Source organism: Athene noctua, chromosome 15, assembly GCF_965140245.1.
Source record: "Athene noctua chromosome 15, bAthNoc1.hap1.1, whole genome shotgun sequence".
NCBI classification, from domain to species: Eukaryota; Metazoa; Chordata; class Aves; order Strigiformes; family Strigidae; genus Athene; species Athene noctua.
Window position 1 is genome coordinate 2,214,928 of NC_134051.1, and position 14,169 is coordinate 2,229,096.

Sequence of the window (14,169 nt, forward strand, 5' to 3'; positions counted from 1 at the left end):
CAATAGCTAATGAAAGGCCTTTGGGGGATTGCACTTGAAAAGCTGCACCATTTGCTCATGAACCTGGGGCACCTGCCCTCCTCTGATCAAGACAACCCAAAAATCTGTACACTGTGAGCTCTGAGTTTTAAGACTCAGAGACTACAGCACTCAGACTACAGCAACCAGGTTTACTGTCCAACATCTGGAAAAGCAACAGCAAGAGGGCTTAAGAGGTAGAGCAGAGGAGCAGATCTACCAAGGGAAACACAAAAAAGGTCCATAGATGAACCAAAATGCCCTACAGTCAGCAGAGGATGTGATCTACTACACTTGGTCTGAGCAGCAATCAGGATCCAGAGACCCATCAACCACAAAGCCATTCTTGCTGGCAAATCACAGAGCCCGAAAGTGAGAAGAAAAAGAAATCAGGACAACAAAACCATTTGACTGTGCACATTGGGACTAACAAGAACAACCCTGGCAGCTGGGACGCCTCTGGCTGCATGCAGAGGGCAGGAAGGACCCGGCAGCAGACACGTGGCCACTGTCTCCATCACACCCAGCTGTTGGGGAGGGGACAGCCAGCCAAAGGCAGCTGAAGAAGCTGTGTCACAGAGAGAAAGCACAAGCCTCGGTGTGCTCAGCAAGACCAAGCCATCCAAAAGTGTTTGCTTTTCCATACAGCTGGATCACTGCTGGCTGCTGGCCCAAGCATCCCCAGCCCACCTCGCATCACTGAGGCCCCAGACCAAGCTGCAGCACCAACCAGAAAACTCGCTCAATTTTCACGTTGTGAGGCACCAGTCCTGCCACAGAGGAAGAATACTCCAGCTCATGAAATAATGTCTCGCTTCTTTTAAATCACTGTAGTTGTTTTCTTCTTTCACACAAACTTCAAATACCAAAGGACACAGTGCACATTTTTAGCGAGTCTAGCTTGGAGAAGCAGAGTAAAATTGGAAGTTGGCAATGGACTCTGCTTTCCTCCTCCTCAGTCCCGCTGCTTTCTGTGCATTTGATGCTCCTTGCCCAGAAGCAAAATGCTAAGGCATTGGAGGCTGGAAAGTTGCTTCTTTTCTGTCAGCCCATCGGACGCTCCCTCCACCACCTCCCAAGCCAGCCCTGCGCTCCGCCAGCATCCCCATCCCTGTGCAGGCTGCGCACCCCTGATTCCAGGCTGCTCCTTCCCAAAGCAAAGCCAGCAGAGGGAGCAAACACTGCGGGTTTGCGGGGAAATCGCAGTGGTTTTCAACTGTGGTTATTATATTTTGAATCTAGAGGTTATTTCCTAGTAGTTTGCGTAAGTTATTTGGAAAGGCCCAAGTTAAGGACCAAAGCCAGCCTGCATCCTCTTTTATAAGAGCCCTGGAAAATTATATATAGTTTGCGGTAGTATCCAACCTGCAAAATGGCAGTATTCAAATCAAAACCAAAGTCCCTCAGCAATAAACACCTTCCAGATTCAAGCACAGAGGCCCACAGCTACTGACTATTTATTTGAAAGCACTGTACTCTCAAACTCCTGAAAGACTGCCCACATCGCTTACAGCAATCAGGAGAGGCTTCCTACAGGCGATTTGCAAACACAGCGTGGCTTTGCCCTGTATTAAGCATTAAATAAATATCAACTAATAGATTTAAGACACAAGTTACTGAGTATTTTCCCTTCAGAAAACTCGAAAATCTCTCTAATGCCAGAATTGGGAGGGAACGCATGCTCGGTTCTGCCTGTGGGTTCCCACAACCCGTTTACTAGTAGAGGCTGGTGCACCCCACTGGGCTGTAAATGCTTTATACAACCAGTCAGCATCTGTGCACCTACCCTGCAGATGCACCAAGCTTTTTAGTTGTGGGTGGAAGAAGGCTGCCACAGGGCTGGGCAGTGAGGATATGCAGAGTGGAAGAGGGAAGAGTGTGTGCAAGGTTTCGGGAACCTGCTGCATGTCACATGGCAGCACTGACCAAACACTGCACACGGTGGGATAAGCAATTAAGGTGTCATCAGCTGCCCCTCTGCAAAGCCATTAAACCTCTGCCGCTGGAGCTGCATGGCTACCCGCTGCTCTCACCCCGGATCTTCTCTGCTATTGCCAGTGCTGTTGGAGCTCTTGTAACCTTTCCACACTAACATGCTGGGTTTGGCCACAAACACACCCTAAATGCAGGGACAGGCTTCTTCAGCCATCCTGGCAGGCCAGCACTGGCACCACCACTCAGCTGAGAGCACCAGAAAGACGCCCTGATAGCAGAAACATGACACAGGCAGCTCCCAGGCTGTGCCCTGCTCACCTAACCTCTGCAATGGGAGGAGAATTCATGGCTGAGCCAGTATTCTCTGTCAGGAAAAAGAAACGCTGTCTCTTGGCTGTTTGCATCTTGCTGCGAAGCATCATGCTGGCTTGCAGTGCTCACACATCCCCTCGCTTTCCTGCGGGGCTGTAAATCGTCCCAGCATGCCGGGGATCAAGTCACTAGAGCTTTCCCTACCCTGTAAGTCTGTACACCTCTGCCCGTGCCCGCTGCAGAGGCAAGTGGGCGATTAAACACACATAGACCCCCCTTGCGTGGAGCTGAAGACAGGACAGAGCTGAGCCACCACCAGGCAAACGCCACAGCCCCAGCCCAGCCGCCAGCTGCGGGCACACACCCAGCAGCAGCAGCGTGTTGGGAAATGCAGCCACAAATTTACAGTCCCCAAAGGCAAACAGGGGAAACCACGCAAAGCCAGGGCAGGGTTAGGAACTACACAAGTTCACAGAGCTTCAGGGAATCAACTCTGCAAGCACTGCAGCCCAGCGCTGTCCCAGCCGGCTGTCCGTGTTTCTGGCCATCTGGCTTTGTGTGATACTTGGATTTAATTTTCTTTTTCCTATTCTCACAGACAAGTTCCCCACTGACTGCAGAAAGGATGGGAAGGTTAGGAAGGGTTCGAATGACCTGCATTTTGAACTTGCAAAAGAGACAAAATACACTAACACATCTGAGCAAATCCCACCTCCAGACCCCCCCATGAACAGACAACCAGCACAGCATGTTGGCTGACATTAAGCAGAACTCCCCCTCCCACCCATCAGAGTCACCTCTGCACAAGCAGAGGACCAAAAGCCCTTTGGTGCAGCAGGGCCCCTCTGCACCCACTGCTGCACTTTCAGAGTTGTTTAGGATACAGTGGGACATCCTGATGTGCCCGGACCTATCCTTTCATACACGGTGCAGTGCCAGGGAATGTTTGGGGTGAATGTTGAGGCTGCATCCCTCCATCCCTTCCCCACACAACCATCCTCCCTCTGTGCTGTAGCAACACCTCCAAGCTGCCCAACCCTTGTCCAGATTTGGCTGAAGCTGCCCAACACACATAGAAAACCCTGGGGAAGGCTGGAGGTGGGAAGGGGTGAATAGAATAAACCTCTCCTCATCAGGAAGGGACGCTAAAAGTGTTCCTGCACAAAGGGGGACAATCGTGTGCCCAAGCCCTGAGCCCCAAGTGCTCTGTGTGCCACAGGCAGGAAGGCAAGGAAGGGCTGACAGAGCCGAGGCAGGAGGTTTCACCATGCAGAGAGCCAGCATGCACTACAGAAGCCACAGAAGCAGGGAGAAAATAATTATTTACCCATCTCACACCTGTCTCAGTCAAGCTCTCCTAGGCATTTGCCTTCATAAACATCAGAGCAACCAAAATTTGACAATAAATGCCCAAGGTGCAGAATAAATTCTTAGACTGCACTGGTGGATTTTCCCCCATCCTAATGTCAGAGACAGAACTGAACATGAAAAGTCCATGGCAGCAGTGGACAGGAGGAGCACAACCCTACAGTCCAATCCAGATTTTGAGGAAAATACGTATAGCTGCTCTGGGATCCTGCTGCCCTGCCCATGCCTCGCTCGGAGACCTGCCAACCCTGCAACAGGAGGTGGGTGCCAGAGACACCTGGCTCCAGCGGCTCCAGCAGGGAGGGGAGCCAGCATGGCTCACCAAAACCAAACTTAATTCACCAAGACTCATCCTCAGAAGATGCCCTTGCACAGGGGGGGGGCCTCGGTGATCCCCTCCACACCCACCAAGCAAGGCAGCAGCATCTCCCTATGGCAAACAGCACATAAGATCACTTCTGCCAGCACTGAACTTGCACAGCATCGCAGGGCCACTTCACTCTAACGCAGGACTGAAGATTCACTGCACGTCCTCGATTCCAAAGAGCAGCCAGGGGCACACCCGCCCCAGCTCACCCAGTTTACACTGTTTATCACTTTTACCCGTTCCCAGTTCAGCTCTGAAAAAGTGGGATGTATCGCACTGTCCACACACACCACCAGGAAACCCCTCTCTACCAGTCCAGCTTTCAGTGGTCCCCACAAAGCTGCCCCCTCTAATTCCTCCCCGCAGGAGACATTTTCCTTTGTGTGGGGATGCTAAGAGCAGACCTGCAGCACGCTTAATCCTCCCAAGCCATCACTGCTTTTACTACAAGCACCTCAAAGCATTTTCTGGGACACTACAAGCTTCCATTGCAAATAAAACCCTGCTCACCACAGCAATGAGCCAGGTACATTCCAGTTCCAAGCATTACAGTGTCAGTTCACTCCGGCACTAATTTGCAGAGCAGAGTGATTCACCGGCTGCCTCCCCACCTCGGTGCTGGCTCCCAGGGTCTGCTCTGCTGCCTGCTCTCCCGCAAATAAGCTGCTATCCAGCTCAAGTGTCATGTTATTTATCAGGTTTGTATTTTTTTTAAACACTCAATGAACAACAGTCAGCAAGTGAGTAATTTGCCAAGGTGGGGTTGGGCACAGTCAGACGATACACAGTGTGCATCCCTCATCTACCTTTGCATTTACCTCCTTAAGACAGTCACTGTAATTGTGCTTTGCAAAACTGAGGGCAGCATGTGTGTAGATCCAGTATGACTCTCATCACTCTACTCCACCTCTTCAGGAAAAGGAGCTGACCTGCCTTTTGTAGGGTTCCAGCCTTTTTTTTTTTTTTTTTTTTTTTGTTGCACTGAACTACAGGGCACAAGCAAGTATCGACTGGCTGTTTGCTAGTATCTTCTGACATCAGATATGAGAGCACAGTTTTGTAGCAGTGTCAGAATATAACCAAATAAAATAAAGCAAGTAGAAGTGTTACCACCAGTGTGACTTCACTGGTATCAGTGGGATTACAGCGTGACTTTGTTGTCACCATAAGCATCTCACCAGAGCCTCTGGCACCAGCTGCATAGAGGAAACAACAGACTGCAGCCAAGTGTCTTGGTAAGTCCCCACACACCTCAGAACAAGACCAAACCATTGGGATAACTCAGGGTTGGGTCCCTCCGAGCTGAAACCATTCTGCTCCAGGTTCTGCCCAGCTCTCCTGGAACCAACAACCCAGACTGAGACATTCACATCCCATGGACTGGTGCTGCTCTGGGGCGAGGCAGCTTCTGCACAGACCCATGTGCTCCAGCTCCCCAACATCACTGCAGTATCCATCGGGAACAGGAGTTTCTGGATTGATCATTATCCATGGGAACAGGAAACCTGGATGGGTACCTGTCAACCAGTGCCTCTCTCCTTCTACAGCCCAGGCCAGATTTGATCAGATTTCTGCCAAAAAATCAAGTTTGTCTCCTTGTTGCCTCATCTTCCCAGGCTCTACTATTCCGGTTAGCCTTTTCTCCTTCATTAGGGGTTTTGTTAGGCAAGGATTACCTCTGCTCAACTTCTCTGTAGAGTTCCAAAGACAAACAGGGTTCTAAATCTTTCCTGGAGGGAACAGACAGTTCATAACAGAATGACTGCCTGGAAAAAATACCATACAAAAAATACTAATAATTAAAAAATAAAATTAATCAGTGCATGAGAACGCAGCCAGGAAAGCAAAACAACCTTGAGTCTCACCTACCTGAAACATGCATGAACCAAAGCAAGCAGAAGCGTCAGGCCACTTGGGGCAGGACCAGGGATGGCAGAGCTGGACCAGCTGCTGTGGCATGACAATGCCAACCACCACTCTCCTCCACCTCACCTGCACAAACCGGCTAACTCTTCCATGATGCACAAAGAGCAGCATTTTATTTCAGAGGAGCGGGGGGGGGTTGTTGCACAGAGACCTGCTGCAAATCAAGCTAATGACTCATCGGCCAGCACACCAGGACCCGGGGCCCTGCCAGCTCTTCCTCTTCGGGGAGCAGCAAGAGCTGCACCGTCAGCTTAATGGGTTTCCTTATAACATCACAATGTCAGTGGGCAGTACCAGAACGACTGGCCTAGATACAGAGTACTTCAAAATCCCAAGGCAAAAAAGAAAAAGTACAAATTCACTCAGAGCCCTGCTGTAATCTGCAGTGATTGTCCCATCACAGACAGTGACTCAGTCCTGGGTGACCTCCTTTAATGCTCCGTAAGGCTAATACTGAGGTTAATAGGGTTAATCTGCCTTTAATGATCAGGGCTCCCACAAAGCCAAGAAGTTTCACCACAGCCTGTAATGCAGCCACCCCATCATTGCTCTCCTCCTCCCCCCAGGCAAGGGACACTGCAGAAGGTCCCATCCCTGCTTCTTGCTGCCTGTCTCGGAGGCAGCACAGAGCCAGCTGGACACAAAAACCAAAACAGACCCTTGGCCATCACTGAGTGACCCAAAACAAGACGTGCAAGGTCTCAGAGCACAGCCCCAGCCCTGGCCACAGCCATCATCTTCATCACAGTACGCACATGCTGGACCCACTGGGACAAGGCACAGGATCCATGTGAGAGACAGATGTCGAAAGCCATCAAATGCTCCTCTTTCTCAAAGGCGGAAATGTCGCCAACGTTAGAAGCCTTAGAGGAGTTAAAAGGAAAGGCTTATTAGAAAGAAAACTCGTTCTGACAATCACAAAAATTGGAATCCATTTAAAATTCAAATTATGCAAATACAAGTAATTTGTATGTGCAGATCCATCACGTGCCAGCACTGGGACCACAGACACATGCCACCAGCTACGTGGCTGGGGGAAACCCACCCTCCACCATGCTCTGGGAGGAAGGCAGGCGTGCTCACCTGGGGCACACACAGGAAGGGCAGCCACTCCTGGGGAACAGGGCCCGAGCAGGATTTGCAGGTGCTCCCTCTGCACTGGCAGGGAAGCGGAAAGATGCCTCAGCAACACCGGCAGCACTCCAGCATGCCATACCCCGGGGTGCAGGGAGGCAAGCTTCAAAAGTTTACACACGAGCTGTAATAAATTCTCCCTTGGAGAAACTTAAATGCCCATGACCAACACAAAGCCCTCATTAGGCAGAGGGTCTTGTCAAATGGATGCAAGACAGCTGCGTGGCAATAGTTCTGCCCCATCTCCATCCACTCTGCCAGGTTAGGGTCCCAGATGCCTCCCCAAAAGCCCTGCAACAGGACCCTCTCCCCTCACTCAGCAATTCCCAAAATAGAAAGCCAAGCGGCTGCATCACAAGGCAAAGGCAGCACAGACTGTCAGCATGGGGAGAGCAAAGCCAGAAATCTAATGTTACGAGCTGGGTAAGTGCAGCAGCCCAGAAAAATGAATCAAGCTTTAAATATGGACTTTTCTAAAAGGTCCCAGATGAGCCACTGCAGAAAAGGCAAATCATATTCTCTCCTGTAAATGCTCTGACGTGCACAACGAGAGAGGCTCTCACCTAGCACCAATTCCCCCACCAGCTGCACTCACAGAGCCGGGGCTGGGCAGAGCAGGCATCACGCAATGGGCCAGGGCACATACCAACCCAGGGGAAACTGCAACACCCCCAGCACGGAGATGGAAAGTAATTACCAAACCTGGGGGGGACGTGGAGCCCAGCCCTACCTACTTGTTCTTGGAAATAACTTCCCCAGGTTGGCAGGACCTTTGAACTTAACCAGGCTCTCTAGCTGTGTGGGGAATACTGGTCCCATACTGGCCTGAGCCTCAGCTAACGAGCTCAGCTTCCTGCACAGTCGCTGCCCCAAGCCTCCACTGAAGGGCCCTGCTGAAGCTCTTTCCAGGTAGGATGAGTCCACTTTTCTCAGTAGGTCTCATACAATCACAGCCCATGGCCGAGTCTAAAGCCACAACATCTTCTAGCTGTTAAAACAAACCAGAAATGACTTAGCAAAAAAACCCCAAACAAACAAACAACCACACCACAAAAATCCTGCTGTGTTCCTTGATGGACAGTCAGGTCCATGGATACACCAAGGAAAGCTAAAGGTCCCCAAAACCTCATGAAGTCAAAGTCCAAAGCCCACCAGCTGCAGACAGCATAGAGAGGTGCCAGCACGGTGCTGAGCAGGCAGCAGGCTGGCCCCATGGGCAGAGGCAGCGGGTTGCCCCATGGGGAAGGGCAGAGCCCACCTCTCTGCAGACACCAGGATGCTGCTTGTGCTGAGAGCCCAAGTCCTGCCACGTATTTTGCACCCACCTCCACTGCAGAAGGGAGGCTGTGGGTGACAGGTCCCATGGAGATACTGAAAGACCATCCCTGAAAGAGGGGCGGTCCCCAATATCACAGCAACCTCCTCTCCCTGCCACTCTCCTGGGTGCAGCTTGGGAGCTGCAGATCCAGGCTGAAAGACAGATAAAGCAGACGTACGTGCCTTACCCCACAGCAGGACTGCCTCATCTTAAACACCTCCAAAATCTTTCAGCTGCTCACTGGACACCCCATCCCACTTCTGCTCATCTCCATCCCTGAGGCTTTCACCTGCTTCCTGAGCCCGAGGCAGCAGCAGCTCCCACAGACAGTTGACGGGTGCCGCTGGAAGCGCTGTGGTTGTGACCAGCTCCCCCAGACTCACCCCGACGGGCATCCACTGCTACTGCACATGGAAAAGCATCAGCGTGCTGCCAAGACCAGAACTGTTCTCCCAGGGAGAAAATGAGTGGTTGTGGTCAACGGTCCGTCCAAGCAGAAGCGGAGAGGGCGACCCCCAAAACCACACCATACAGCAGTGACTCGGCCCAGGGGACACCAGCAGCAGCACCAGTCTGTGTGACCAGGCAGGGGGATCAGCCCCTCCTCCAGGCTAGGGGAAAGTTCGCGACTTCAGGGACAGGGGGTCCCAAAGGCTGCGTCTATCCGAAGCCCACGGCAGAGTGAGCCCCACTGCCTCAGCCAGCAGCTCTCAGCGGCACTTTAGGTTGCTTGGGTGCCCACCCCCCCTCTGCTCCCATTGTACCGATGCTCTCGCCCATTTCCAACCAACACCAAGAGCTTTTCAGCGCCAGGACACCCGAGCCCTCATTACAACCCCAAGGCCAGTAACGAGGCAGGAGGAAGGCCATCTGAATCCCTGTATCAGGTGTCTCTGGGAAAGAGAAGAGGCAAAGCCCATTAAACATTGATCAGAGTCTCCCACAGCTGTGGCACAACCCTGACGTGCCCCCACCAACCCACCACCAGGACGCTCCAAAGGGCCAGAAAGGGCTGACCTACCCCCAGATCTCAGCACCAGCTCACTGCTCGCCCCAGCCCCTTGCTGCGCTCAGTTGCTGGCCCAGGGCAAACCCTCGAGAAGACCCAGCTGCTCATGCATGTGAGGCAGAGGACAGGAAGACTCATTTCCTACCTTCGATTTGGTTTCAAACTTTGGACAGCAGCGCCCAGAGGCGAGGCACTTGCCCCACACATCACCCGCAGAGCACCGGCCACCCGGCAAGAAGGAGGCAGGGGCTCTGCCACACTGGGGGCAAACTCAAGCTGCTGCCACCATCTGCTCCACCAGGCTGGAGCAGCCTCTTTTTCTGTTGCTTCAGTAATGCTATGCATAACAATAGCTCTCTGACATGTCAGTGTTTTTGGGAAGCCACGTGTGTGAACGCAGTGGGGCCAGACACCCCGATACTCACAAACTGCCGCCGCAGCTTGGTCTTGACGCGCTCGGCCTTCGTCTCCGCCGGGTGGACGGCATAGCTGAGGGACCCCAGGTGGTTGTCGACAGACAGGCTCTTCCTCATGTAGAAGGAGCGGGTGCGGAAGTAGCTGAACGGGGCATCCTCCACCGCCGTGCCGAGCTGGGGGTTCCTGGGGGGGTCCGTGCAGTCGTCCTCCAGCCGCCAGGCCTCCCCTAGGGAGCAGAAGGACATGCCACCCCATCAGAGCTGCAGCCCGGGCCATGGCCTGCCCCTCCAGCCCACTGGTGGGGATACCCAGTGGATAGCCGGGATGCCTCTGCCCATCCCACACCCCCCAGCACACCGCGGGGTACAGGTGCTGCAGAGCCCCCTCCCCGGAGTGGGTCAGAGGGCGCATCCCTGCCTCAAGACCCTGCGTACCCCTGGCCCCTGCCTGCCCCTGGCAACAGCCGCTGCTCCCACCGTGTCCAGCCTCATGTCCCCACAGTCCCAACATCTTCCTGTCAGGAATCGGTCAAATACAGCTGAGCACAATGATGACCTGGCCAGAGTCAGGGCCTCCAGGCACCCCTGCAGTATAAATATTATTAATCAGAAAAATCAGCAGACCAAAATCCTAATACTTAAAAACTTCCTGCTATTTAACTCTAGTAGGGTTATCCCATTTAAAAGGGTCATTTATAAAGAAATAAAAAATGTCACTCGTTCTTCATCACTCAAAGTCCAATAAGACATTCCACACTAAAAGAAAATGGGGGGAGGGGGGGGGGTGTTAAATAATAAATAAAGAATAAAAAATTCTACAATCAGAACCACACACATATTGTTGCTGCTGTCGTTAATGCTACACACCTGTATCAGACCTCTCTTCTGCAGGTATTCACATGCTCTGTACTTGGTGATGAGAATAAATCTTGCTTTGTGAATGGGAAAATTGAGGCACTACTAATGTTTCAAACTGCAGAAGGATTTACTGCCACCTCCTTCTCCAGAAAACTCTTTACGGCATGGCCAAGAGCAAACCAACAGCCAGACCAAGGACAGAAAGCAGACCTCTGGTCTCCTCAAGCTCCACCAGCCCAGCGCCAGCAGCAAAACCTCACTGATGCTGAGAAAGCAGTGGCAGCAGAGGACAGTCGGCATCCTGCAGAGCTGGCACTCACAGGGTAGGACTGACCGTATTTCATTGCAACAGGAAGGAAAAAAAGCCAAAGCACAATAGGAAATGTCTCCATAATATCACCGCTCTGCTCTTTTCCAAGCAGCCTGGATGCCACGTGCCAAGCTCATCTTTACATCTGGACTTTGTCCTGCCTCCCACCCCCCAGCCAAAATGAATTCTCAATAGCCATAACAAATAAACAATAAAACCCTCGTGCTCAATTCTTGTCAAAATCATCAATTATTAGCCACTGCAGACCAAAAGGGCATTTCACATGATTGTCTTCAGAAATTCTGCCCCTCCTGCAGCCTCTTTCCAAAGCAAGATAATTCACCTGTTTTCTGAAAAACCCGGCATCCTTGGGCATGAATGACCATGACCCTGCTCTGCCAGGGCTGAGGAGAGAAGTACTTCCAGAGTTTAAAGCAATAAAGAAAGGCCTTAAGGTAAAAACCAGTCACAGAGTGAGTGAAGTCTAGTTTACCCAGCAAGGCTGCGGGTTTGACATTGAGTATGATGAGAGACAGGTTGGACACTGCAGCCTCAGAGCAGCAACCGGCCACTCCATCTTCTGTGTCTCAACAGAAGCGTCTCTTCCCCAAGCTCCCTGAGCTTTTTAAGTGTAAAGACAGATCACTGTGTGCGAAGTCCTGCCAGTGGATCTGAAGGCACCAAATTGAAACCATCAGAAGTGAGAGGGCTAGAGGGAAGAGAGAAAGGCAGAGAGCTTAAAAAAGTGAACAAAGAGGCAACCTGGAGCACAGCACTACCTAGCCTCACATCTTTTTTTTTCCCTCCCCTACTTTCAATTTAATAAGCTGCTTCTGCTGCTCTCCAAATGTCAACTCATACAACACAGGAACTGCTGTTTGAAAGCTGTGATTATTCAACGCACAAACACGTCAATCGGAGCCCAGATCCAGACTGCCACCACGAGAGAGCATCGCTGCGGGGACGCAGCAGCAAACGCCACGATGCAGGCACTGACCCTGGGAGGAGACCCACCCAACATGCAGGAAAACTGCACGTGGAAGGAGGAACCAGCCCCGGTGCCCCCACGCTCATCTGTGACAGCTCGGCCACCACTCACACCACGCTGCGTCCCCAAGGCTGCCCGCCCCCAGCCCCACAGCACGCCCAGACGCAGCCACCACTGCCCTGGCGCCCGAGTGAGGGATGGTCCGGGCTGTGTGATGAACACAGCCCAGCCGCCAGGGCACAAGGGAAAGGACAGCCATCTGCCGTACGCATCCTCTGCGCAGGGCACCCCTCCCAAGGATGAGGAGTCATCATTTCAACCCTCACAGACCAACTGGATCCCCTTAATCTCACTTATCCCAGTTTCCCAAGGACTTTGCTGCTCCTGGTCTCCTCTCTCCAAGGGGCTACAGGCAGCTGCATCCTCCAGCGCAGTCCTGGAGCTGGACTAGATGCTGAGCTGCAACCTGGCCTGCCTGAGAGGTGAGATCCTCTCCAAACCTCTCCCCAGCTTGAGCAGAAGGGCTACAGTCCCTCCTCCCTGGGCATGGGGAGCCACAGCATACAAAGCCAGGACCTTGTCAACCCCAAAAAGCTTTTCTACATGCTGAAAGAGCTTGTTCCCAATTTCTACCAAACAAGTAAATCAATGATCAAGCGGAGAACAGTCAGAAGTGCAAGATCAGTAAGTCCCTGGAGAGGAAATGCTACAAAAATGAGCAAGCCCAGAAGCTGGAGGCCAATCATCCTTATGCTCTTCTGCCTTGAAGCTGCTCATCTCTCTGCCACCCAGAGCTATGCCCAGCGACATCAGCACTTCTAAAAGTTTAACCATCTTCTTGGGCTTGGCAGTAATGATTGCTGGAAAGTCTTTCTTCTTTCTGGATCTAAGTGTTGGGGAGGACATGCACCAAAGGATAGAGGGGGCAGCAGGGACAGAGACCCACTGCCTCTCCAGTACTACTCCTCTCAGCACAGACAGGCTAATCCCTCAGCTGCTGAGAGCATCACAAAAGGTTTTCCTCAGCACAGGCTGGTGTAAAAAGGCTCGTCTGTTCCTTTTGCAGGGGGAGTGGCAACATTGCCCAGGTATGAGGCTGAAGCCTCAGAGCCAGGAGTCTTCCTCTCGTTAAACAGTGTGCCACCAGGGAGAAGAGCACAGGAACCAGTACCACTTCCCAGCTGAAAGCACAGGATGGGCATCTCTGCAAGTAAAGCTGTTTCCAGAGGGGCCCGTTCAACAGAGATGCAAGATTGACACTCATGCAGACGTTGTGGAAGGCCACCCAAAACATCCCTGGGAGTATTAGGATAATTAACTCCAGGGTCCTGGTCTAAGCTCAAATTCAACCGCTTCCTTTCGGCTTCTTTCTTTTCATCCCATGGCAGTAACTCCCAATAAGGTCACACGACTGCGCTACAAGTTAGCTTCTTCCCAGCTTCACAGTGGGGCATGGAGCCAGTTTCTGAAGAGCTCAGCATGTTGCACGACAGACAAGGGAAAGAGAAGGTAGCGAAGAGCTCCAGCGTTGTCTGCTCCTTCCAGGTGCAAGGCCAAGGGAACTGCAAGGTGTCAGGCATGCAAAACACGCAGCGACACGTGCAGGCTGGCAGGTAAGAGCTGCAGGCAACCAAAGAAGCCTGTGCCTGCTGCAGAACGGAGAGGAGAGAGAGCAATGAAAAGTGTTTCTCAGGCCCACCCCTAAAACTCCACAGGGACACAGAAGAAGGGCAGACAAGCAAAAGCATTTCTCTGTGCTGCCTGCACGTGTGAAATCTCTTGACACGCTGCAAAACGTGACACCAAGTGGATAATAGTTTGGAGAAGGCAGGCACTGCCCATTCCCCTGTTCAATCAAGCTCCATTTGCTCTTGCCTCCCCCTCACCACATCCCAAGCTCACGGCCGTTAGGAGTTCAGGTTTAACCCAGGAGCGCTGCTCCAGGCAAGGGGGTGAAGGATGGAGACAGAGATCTCAGGGCCTGTCCCAGCTGACTACACCACCACTTGTGGCTTACCCAAAGGGGAACACAAAACCAGACCAACAGGAAACCCAGGGCTGTTCATCGGCCCAGCCAGGTGCCTGGGTCGCTAAATGAGAAGGAAGGTTGGTTTTGAGAGAAGGAGAAGGTTTGGCAGGCTCAGTTCCTCTGTCCATCCTTGGGGTCCAACTTCCCTGCCAGACACCTTGGTGTCTGCACAAGGACCTGC

General features: G+C 52.3%; 1 protein-coding gene across 1 annotated transcript in view; it reads right to left on the reverse strand.

The window, feature by feature from the left end:
* The window catches only part of LOC141966736 (ankyrin repeat and fibronectin type-III domain-containing protein 1-like), a 260,415-nt gene that overhangs the window by 162,867 nt on the left and 83,379 nt on the right, over positions 1-14,169 (reverse strand). The window contains exon 5 of the mRNA XM_074919777.1: positions 9,813-10,030. Within this exon, the coding sequence (XP_074775878.1) occupies positions 9,813-10,030 (218 nt within the window). The remainder of the gene's footprint in view (positions 1-9,812; positions 10,031-14,169) is intronic.